General features: G+C 43.8%; 1 protein-coding gene across 1 annotated transcript in view; it reads right to left on the reverse strand.

The window, feature by feature from the left end:
- LOC146799098 (general transcription factor II-I repeat domain-containing protein 2-like) overlaps positions 1 to 4,635 on the reverse strand; it is a 195,224-nt gene extending 190,589 nt beyond the window's left edge. The window contains exons 1-2 of the mRNA XM_085628042.1: positions 2,387 to 4,635; positions 1,813 to 2,166 (exon numbers count right to left, since the gene is read on the reverse strand). Of these exons, the coding sequence (XP_085484168.1) occupies positions 3,159 to 4,619 (1,461 nt within the window). The 5' untranslated portion in view covers positions 4,620 to 4,635 and the 3' untranslated portion in view covers positions 1,813 to 2,166; positions 2,387 to 3,158. The remainder of the gene's footprint in view (positions 1 to 1,812; positions 2,167 to 2,386) is intronic.
- Positions 4,636 to 10,068: the final 5,433 nt, after the last annotated feature.

Below are 10,068 nucleotides of genomic sequence, written 5' to 3' on the forward strand. Positions count from 1 at the left end.
GTTGAATAGAGCTTCCCCTCCTTACAAGTTGTGTGCTTCCCATTACCATACACAAGTCTGTTTTTCCTACAGCCTAGCTTTCACCCTCGACATTGCGCCGTTTTGCTACAAAACTGCATCTGCATATACATTGTTTATATATGTATTTACTAATTTAGGAGTCTGGTATAGGGTTGGGTTGTGATTACCTCTTGGTAACTTCCTGGCTCCATATACGTGCATGAATTAAATAGACAAATAAAAAAGTCAGTGATGACAAAAAACGTTAGATACGTGTGTCAAATACAAAAATAAGCAAATAAAATCTCACGGATGACAAAAGAAGTAACCGAGAGTAGCCTCCTATTCCAAATATATTTCAACTATGCTGAGGCCTGGAAAAACACGTGAATGGTATATGATGTTCTGGTGGCTGGCCTTGCCCTAAATTTCCTGCTCAGGCTCTTCATTATCTTTGGTTATTTCTTCCACCACTCGTCATCCTACAATTCCATCAATAATTTATGAGAGCAGTGTGGGTTTATTACTGCAACTGTCCTGAAGGACTGCAGGAAACCGATCATTAGTCACTGTCAGACCTCTTCAAGGTCCGTCATCTTGATTGCCTTTTGACCTTAAAGAGGTGGAAGGCTCTGAGGTAAAGTGGAATGGGTCATACTGGGACCCACAGAGAAGCATGTTTACCACAGAGGAGGGAAGTGTAGATATTGTAAATATTTGCAGAAATATACAAAAGAGCCAATTTCTATAAAAGTAGCCAGCAAACGTAAGCAAAACAGGGAAATTATAATGCATAATTCTAAAGCATAATTCTGAAATGCTAAAGCATATTCGTGGCAACTGGTATTATGGGATTCTGCGGTCGCTGTGTTTTTCACATAGCTGTGAGTTTTCCACACTGGCCAAATAATCAATTATCTGCTGCTCATTTCTTAAATGTACAGAAAAACGAAATAATTCTAGCTGAAATAGACAGCTACAAAAAGAGCACCACAGACCCATTGTAAAAGTTATCTAGTCACCTTTTGGTTTCTGATTGTTGTATACAGTTGTATAATTGGTACTAATGATGTGAACCTTTTGACCATACAGTATTAATAGGTGTGAATACGATAATATAGTGAAATAATGCTGCAAAGAAAGAGCAGCATTACCCCAAATAATTTTCCTTTTCTTACCAAATAATGTATTCAACCCTGATGCATCATTTGGTTCTGCATTGCCACACAATTCCAATAGCCTTTAGAGTAATTTGTATTTGCACAACTACTCTCAATACAAAGATGGTAGTGTGCCGTCAAATAAAATCCAGTTTTGGTCAGCGTGTGGTTGCTTGGGGGGGTTGTTCTAGGTGAATATAAATGTAAACAATGTTTTACTTCTGTCTGTGGGTGTGCAGGACAGGTTTGTTCTCCTTGCTGGTACGTTTCAGATCGGGCTTGGCGTAGGGGAGCTCGACTCAAGGCTTCCCCCGAGACAGTATGGAATGTATAGATTATAGCCAGTAGCTACACCAGGGGTCTCTAACCTTTTGTGTAGTGAGAGCTACTTCTGGTCAGTGAAAATCGTCGTGAGCTGCTAAATTCCAAGCAACTCGCGCATTTTTCTGAGAGACCTCCCCCGCCCAGTTTCATTGACGTTAAGCCTATTTCTTCAGAGCCCATACTGTGGTTTGAACACAATAACACTGAAAGAAAATACTTTGCATGTGTGCTGTTGGCAAACTGCTAGTTTACGACCTTTCATAGCTTCAAAATCAGGACCTATCAATAGCTGTCACTGAAATAATCATTGTAATGCAGCTCAATTAACAAACAAACAGGAGCAGAAATCTTACCTTCACTGTGGAACTGTATGATGTCCTCTAATGCTGTGTAATCTGGTAGCCTGGCGGGGGCAGTTGCCAAGAAGTCATTATAGTAGTGAAGTAGTCACAGTGTGTGGCAGTCAGCCTGTGCAAAGCTTTGCGGAATCACAATTGTAGATGGATTCTTCTACTGTAGCTTTGACAAGATCGCTGTGTTTTTCAATTGCCAGATAAGCTGAACTTCAGCTCTGTTTGGATTGGAAAGTAACGATTTTGTCCTCCACTCTTATTGCTCCCTTTACTTTGTAGGAGTGTCAGTAACCAAGGACTGCTGTACAAATTGCTTTGTTCTTATTCAGCTATAAAGAACTTTGAAAGATGCTGAAGATTCTTCTCTTTAGCTCTTTTTTTATCTTGATATCAATACACCAGGCCTCCAGTAAACACTGCTTTTTTCTTATCTTGTGCAGCAAATAAATGTTAAACATTTAGAAAGGTGTTGAAGATTCTTCTCCAACTACTTTTCATTGGTGTCTGAAACCCATGCCTGAACTACACATTGCTTTGTTCTTGTTCAACTCTAACAACTGTTACTAACAAACGGAATTCTGAAAGATGCTGAAGATTCTTCTCTATAGCTATCTTTTTTCCTTGATCTCAATAAACCAGGCCTCCAGCAAACACTGCTTTGCTCTTGTGCAGCAAATCAAAAGTTGGGAAGGTGCTGAAGATTCTTCTCTCCAGCTACTTTTTCTTGTGTTTGTAAAACAGGCCTGCAGTACAAGTTCCTTTGTTTTTGTTCAATTAATACAAAAAAAACTGGGGGCTGAAGATTCTTCTCTGCAGCAGCTTTAATCTTGGTGTTCATAATGAAACAGATACCTAGGTTTGGGATTTCACCAGGAACTGTCATTGAACAAGTTTTGATTGTGAATGCATTCAAATTATTTCAGTGAGAGACTTGACACTGCATGGTGTCCACTAATCCCTTGTAATCTGGGGTGTAGCTTGAGAGGGCAACTCTTATGGAGTCATTTAAATGTTCGTCAGTTAGACGTGTGCGAAACTTAGATTTTATGAAGTTCATATCCGAAAATGCTGATTCACAAAGATAGGTAGAGCCAAATAGGGAAAAAAGTTTCAATGCAGCTGTGTGGATGTTCTTAAACTTTTCAGCATCCACAAGACTCCAGAAATTAATGTCAGATTTCCTTGATTTCAATTCAATGTCATTTTGAAGTGTGACAATCTCCATTTCCATTGTGGCAGAGTCAAGGTTCAAAAGCACGCTAATTTTCTCTGAAATGTCACTAACATCAACTTCCATGAAGGGGTTTGAAGTGAACATCACTCAGGGCTCCAGTTGCTCAAAATCACTAAATCTGTCACTGAACTCTTGATTAAGCCTCATGAGGAGGCTACTGTATTTTTCTTTGTCCAGGACCTCAGCCTCAGCTTTGTTTTCTGAAAGGATTTGGAGCACAGAGGGAAAGTGCTGCATCTTTCTTTTCTGCACATGCTGTATCAAAAGGTTAAGTTTTGATTTGAAACTTTTCACAGAACTTACCATGTTGGTTATTGTCTTGTTTTTGCCTTGCAACTCGTAGTTCAATACATTTAATTTTTCTGTCACATCTGTCAAAAAAGCTAAATCGAGCAACCATTGAGTGTTTGATAACAGTGTGGTATCTTCATTTCTAGACTCCATAAAATCTTTGACTACTGGTAATAGCGAAAGGAATCTCCGCAGTATTTTTCCCCTGCTAAGCCATTGGATTTGAGTGTGCAGTAAAAGGTCACCATACTCGGCTGATAGTTCTTCAAGGAACAATTTGAAGGTTCGGTGCTGCTTGGCCTTTGCACGAATTGAATTAATAATTTTAACAACAGGAGTCATGACATGATCAAACCCCATTACCTTGGCACATATTGCCTGTTGATGTATAATGCAATGGTAGTTCAATAACGGAGGGAAATCTGGATCTGCTTTACAATCGGCAATGAAGCCAGAATGACGCCCTATCATTGCGGGTGCACCATCAGTGGTTATCGCCACTAACTTTTTCAATGGGACATTTTGTTTCACAAAATAATTTTTCACCTCATTGTGAATGTCAGATCCTCTGGTTGTGGTTTTCAAAGGCAACAAAGTTAAAATTTCCTCTTTATCAGTAAAATCCTCAAAAACCATTCTAACGAACATTGCCAACTGTGCAATATCGCTTGCATCAACAGATTCATCACATTGAAGAGAAAAATAATTGCATGTCTTTAAATCGCGCTCTAACTGCTCTATCATGTTGGTCGATAATGCAGATACCCTTCTTGCCATAGTGTTTGACCCTAACTGCACATCTGAAATGGCAGACATAATTTCAGGGCTATTTTTAAAGTCTTTGAATAAGGAGTTGGCCATTAGAAGCATTGCTTCCTTCACAACGGCTCCATCTGAAAATGTTGCTTTGTGCTTAATCAAGTGATGAGTAACCACAAAGGATGCTTCAGTAGCCGCAGTGGCTTTCTTCATGGGCTTCGTAAAAAAAGATTTCTGTGTCTGCAATGCAGATTTCAGTTTGTTTACTTTTTGTGACCTCAGGCTGCTTCCTTTAGGGAACTTCCTCTCAAAATGCATGTGCTTGGTTGAAAAATGCCTCTCAACATTGCCCTTTTTTCCCACTGCAACTTTTGCTCCACAGATTAAACATACACAGTTGTCTTTAATTCGTGTAAATAAAAATGTGTTCTCCCACTCTTCATGGAAGTAGTAAGTCTTGCTCTTTACCCTTTTGGAGGGACCTGGCTCTTCATCCATGATTAGCTGTTAAGGCTGTAAGCAAGAGTAAAAATGTTGAGTATGTGTGCCCTACCTATGCTAATAATTCTGCAACACAATGCCTCCCCTTTCTTCATCATCACACATGACAGCACCTTGAAATGCATAAGTTGAAGGTGCACTGTACAAAATCTATGAGGCCACACAAAGCCACCCTGTGTGGCCTTTAATGGCCTCATAAATATGGAGGCAAGGCAGTTCAAATCGATGTGCTGCATTACTCTACCCCAGCGAGGCGTTCTGTGAGTGGAGCATGGGTGCCCCTTCCTGTGTAAAAACAAATCTGTCTGCAACACAGGGACCCTTGCACAATGGCACAGGGGTGCCTGTGTTGGCACTAGGGGGCAGCAGTTTGTGTGCCAGTGCAGGGAAAGAATAGGAACGCATCATATTATGTTAAAATTTAAATGCAGTGCATTCACTGCTACAAAAGTGAGACAAAAAACTAAAGCACAAGCCACAACAGTGACACAACAAAAGCACAAGCCGTGCAAGCGGAGGCCAATGCTTGTCGGAATGGGACAGGAAAGAGGCCCTGGCACCAAATTAGAAGTAGCCCCATAAGCCGGGTCTGGTGGCTCAGTGCACTAAAGAAGCCACTGCAGGGGCCTGTGTCCGACCTCATGGTCACAGGTTTAAATCCCAGCAGGTCCACTCAGCCTTTCATCCATTTGAGGTCGATAAAATGAGTACCATTGAGTTGGGTAACAATAAACATCCGTTATTCAGTGCCAGGACACCTTCGGGTAATCGTGCGCTTTACAAATAGACCTGTTATGTTATCGTGTTGATATAGGGCAGGCAAATCTAATAGGTAAAAAAAGTGGCCCACTTTTGCAAAATAAGTTTCAAACTTAGGGAATATGTTGTACTCTGTGCCCACCTGTCCCCTCAGCTGCTCAATGAGCCTTCCTGGTGTGAAGCCTCCGCCCGCCTCAGCCAGCAGACTCCGAGCAGCGGCATCGCTGACTCACTACAGGGCTGTCCTACCCGCCTCTCGCCTTGGTTTCCATCCTCTCACTTCTGAGTTTCTCCTTTGCTCTCTTTTCTCCTCCACTTTCCTACTTCTTTCTCTCATTTGCTTGTCTTTGATTTATCTCTCTTTTCTACATATTTTTCATTCTCGTTCTGACTTTTTCTCTTTTACAATGCACCCTGCCATAGGGGTGGCTTACATGATGCCAAGGGATGGTTCAGGGGCTGGGAAGTGGGTGCACTTCACAGCCAAGATAGCAGTTCTAGACTGCACACAGAGTCAGACACTGCAGTGGCAGGTCTGAGACACATTTTACATTACAAGCTGCTTCTGTGGGTGGCGCAAACCAGCGCTGCAGGCCCACCAGCAGCATTTGGTTTACCAGCCCTGGGCACACACAGGCCATGCTACTAGGGACTAAGAGGTAAACCAAATAAGCTAATCATGGATATACCAAATCACATGTCATCTTTACACAGGGAGCATTCACGCTGTGGCACTGAATGGCAGTGGCACAGCGCCGGCCCCAGAGTATCCATTACCAGCAGACACAGAGGAGACCCTCGCCAATGGTGCCAGGTCTAACAGCAATGTTGGCCAATGTTTCTGAAATTTTTTGTCATGAATTCAATGCCGCTTTCATATCGACTTAAGCCTGATTGTCTGCTATTTCCTGTATCAATTCAATTTCTTTCTTTCTCCAACCTGTGAATATGCTCAAGGGTTGTATCTATGCCTTATACCGCATTAGAGAGTTAAAAAAATTCGATCTGAAGCTGTTGTCACACTCTGTGAGCTAAGTTTGTACAAAATGTGTATAAGAGAATTTCAGAGATAGATATTATCGAAAGGAAACATAATGGTATATGGGTTGTGCCCAAAATGAGCCCCAGTTCATTGGAGGTTAATTTCTCTGTTAGATTTTGACTGGCTAGGAGCCAAACAAAATGCAGCCTTTTATAATAAATACATTGTCAAAATAGCTATTTACCCCTATTCCCAATGCAATCTTTCACCACTTCAGATAAAACAAAATTTGATTTCTAGTTAAACATGTGTGAAAAATGGAGAAACTCTACTACGGATAAAAACATGTTTGCAGTTTATTGCAACCATATTGCTATTAAAGTCTATTTTGCCATTTATAATGGATGAGCGACATGCAGACGTAGTTCTGCTGTCACATTCCTGCTCTCCTGCACTTAACCCTTTAGTTCAGTCGCGCAACACCCATTGGACTCAAAGGGCCCCCCCCGCCGTCGTGTGTGGCAGCCCGGGCACACACAGCCGCACCCGAGCACTTTAGTCTCATTGAGGGGCCCTGGCGGCAGGCGACTCCCGCATGTTCTGCTGCGTGATCGCTCCGCTCCCACCCCTCGTCCGTTTCGGGGCTACGCGCTGCTGCTGGTGAGCCAGAGAGATGCCGAAACGCCAAAAACACGGCTGAGAGGCGGATACTGAATCCTTCGGCGACGGCATTCAGGCATGCATTTTGGAATTGCTGGTGACAGTTAACAAAGATGAAATCACTGTTAAAGACCCTGGATATCAGCTCAATCCCGGCCCCTGCGCTGCTCCCTAGCAAACTGGATTGGCTCATACCAGGATTGGGGAGAAAATAACCATAAGACGGAGGCAGAGAGAATAATTAGAAGGCCGCTGAACAGGGCCCTCACAACGCACAACAAAGGTGGTAAGTGCTAGAGCCTTACTCACCTATTTGAATGAAAAAGGAAGATTCGGTGTCATCTCAGGCTACTGCTACACTGTTAAACATCATCAATTATTTATTGGCAAGTTTTGTATGGCTGCTGCCACTAGATTTGACTTTTAAATGTGCCGGTGCCTGCAGAAAGTTTAGGCTTAAAATAAATGGTACAGTGCCAAAGTGTAATATCGTATTGGAAGGGTAGGGGCACCTCGAGGTTTACCGTCAGTAAAAAACCCAAAAGAGCCTCAGGAGGGTCCTGGCAGTTGGCCGTTTCCTTCTCCCTCGCCCTGAACATGGCATGACTTTTACTCTTTTACATTACTTTTTACCGGGGCACCGACTCCTAAAGAGTTTTGTGGCTTACCTGCTGCGAGTTTGGTGCAAGGCTGTACGCGCGGGTGCAGCAGTCCTTTCGGCCTCCAAACTGCTCCACAATGCTCCGCCCTGCCACGCCTGCTTGAGCTCCGCACGTCGCACTTGCACAATAGACAGTGCGGTGCCAGTGGAAAAGGCAGGGGGCGCGTAAACACGTAGTCACGAGACTCTGCACGCGCCCTGTCACGAGACTCTGCAGGAAAGGAACATCATCCTCTTCGGCCCGCCCCACCCCAGCTAAGCTCAAGCCAATCGGAGCAGCTGCTTTGGGTGAGGGCGGGCAACGGACACTGAAACAAGCGTAAATAGCCCAAACAACACTAATGGGCTACTAAATTGAGGAGCACTCGGCGCGAGCTACTCACAGAGTCTCGGCGAGCTACCGGTAGCTCGCGATCGACCGGTTGGAGACCCCTGAGCTACACCTTGAAGGTTTAGCATATGCAATGTGTCTATTTCCCTGCGCATTCTAGCACTCAGGACTGAATCAATGAGAATTTCCCTCCAACACAGGTGTATACTGAAGGCCCAAATACGAGTCGCGGGGTGCGGCGGTGGCGTCCAGCCACCGCAGTATTCGCAGTTGGACCGCCTCATTATGAGTTAGGCAGTTGGACCACCCTGGGATCGCTAACACCGCCAGGAAACCACCATTCTCTACAGGTGGGGTGGCAGTCAGAGGCCGCAATATGCTTGGCGGGACCGCCGCGTCCCGCCAAGCATATTACGAGTATAACATGTGCCCCATGTGTCCATGCATACCAGTTCCTGCACGGCATGGACTTTCGAGTCATGCCATGCAGGAACCTTGTTGTCCGGTCCCATTGCGGTGCCTTTTTCAAAGGCACCACCGCTTTTAAAAGAGGCAAAGCCGCGGGACCGCCACGCCGCCCGCCTGCCAGACCACTTTAAAGTCATAATCTGGCGGGCGAGTGGAGGCGAGTCTCTGCGGTGCAGGGTGCACAAATTGACTCTAACAACAGACATGAGGTAGCCAAACGCTCAAGGAAAAAGTGTAAAAAATGCATAGAGTTCATTAGTGAAAATAAGATATACAATTGAATGGCATATCTTTGCTGAATGAATAACAATAAAATCAATGGGATCGTCTGGAATTTAACCCAAACTGTGTTTTAATACAAGTTTATCTTCAGCTTAAAAACATGTGGTATTAACTACTCTTTCTTTGTTGCTAATAGTACCCTTATGCCCTAAAATGCTACCCCATGGTGCCAGTGGTAGTCACGCGAAGGACAACAGAGGGCCTGCAAGGACTGGCTGGCCATTTCATCAGCAAATGCCCTAGTCCTCAGCCTTTTTCTTATCTTAGCACACCGCTCGAGGGTGACCCTTTTTGTTGACACATTTACCCTACTCAGCTTCGGCATCCATGTTAGTTTTATCAACACCTAACAAAAGGAATACCCAGTGAGGCTCTGGCTATGAATTGCTCCAGGCAGAACAGAAGTGTGGGCTAGGCACTATGGAGGGTTTCTTTATTTGCCCACGTTTTTAATGTCATCAATAATTCTCACGATAAATTATCATTACCATGGGCCCCATTATAATGGGGTCAAAATACTGCATCGGGATTCTTGATCCTAAAATTTCAGATATTTTGGGTAAGGGTAATTTTGGAAGGTGGGAAGTCAACGATGGTTCCACTGGTGCCCCCCGCCATCCCCTGAGAAAAGAGGACTGCCTGGTAGGATCTGGAAGGTGGCACTCAATCCTGAGGGTCATCGGTGGTGAAATGTCCAAGGGTCCTCACTATCCACTACCCACAGTATAATTGCAGATCTGATTTTCCGACCCAGATACCACTGTGAAGCCTCTGTCCCATCTAGCATTCTGCTTTATCCAATCTGCATCACCAACAAGCACCTTCTCCTTGAGAATACTTCTCCCTAAATGTCATTAAATGCTGTTTTATGGTCACTCTGGCACATGCATCAACAAAGACTTTTGCGATTCCTTAATTGCGATTTTTAAGGAATCGCAATTAAGGAACTGCAAAAGCCTATGCATGTAGGAATCGCTATAAAAATAGCGATTCCTACAAATTCCTTAATTGCGACTCGCAAATTGCGAGTCGCAATTAAGGAATGCCGTCCCATTCATTCCTATGGGCCTCTAGGCCCATAGGAATGAATTGGAGATTGCATGAGCAATTTGCGAGTACCAGTAGGTACTCGCAAATTGCTCATGCAATTTCAAGGGTGCAAGGGTGTCAAAATGACACCCTATTGCACCCCTGAAATTGATCTGTGCACATATGTTGCACACACACATGCTCTAAGGGCATGTGTGAGCGCAACATGAAACTTTGAAAAATGCACAAAAGTGCATTTTTCAAAGTTTTGCAA

Source organism: Triturus cristatus, chromosome 9, assembly GCF_964204655.1.
Source record: "Triturus cristatus chromosome 9, aTriCri1.1, whole genome shotgun sequence".
Lineage (NCBI taxonomy): Eukaryota > Metazoa > Chordata > Amphibia > Caudata > Salamandridae > Triturus > Triturus cristatus.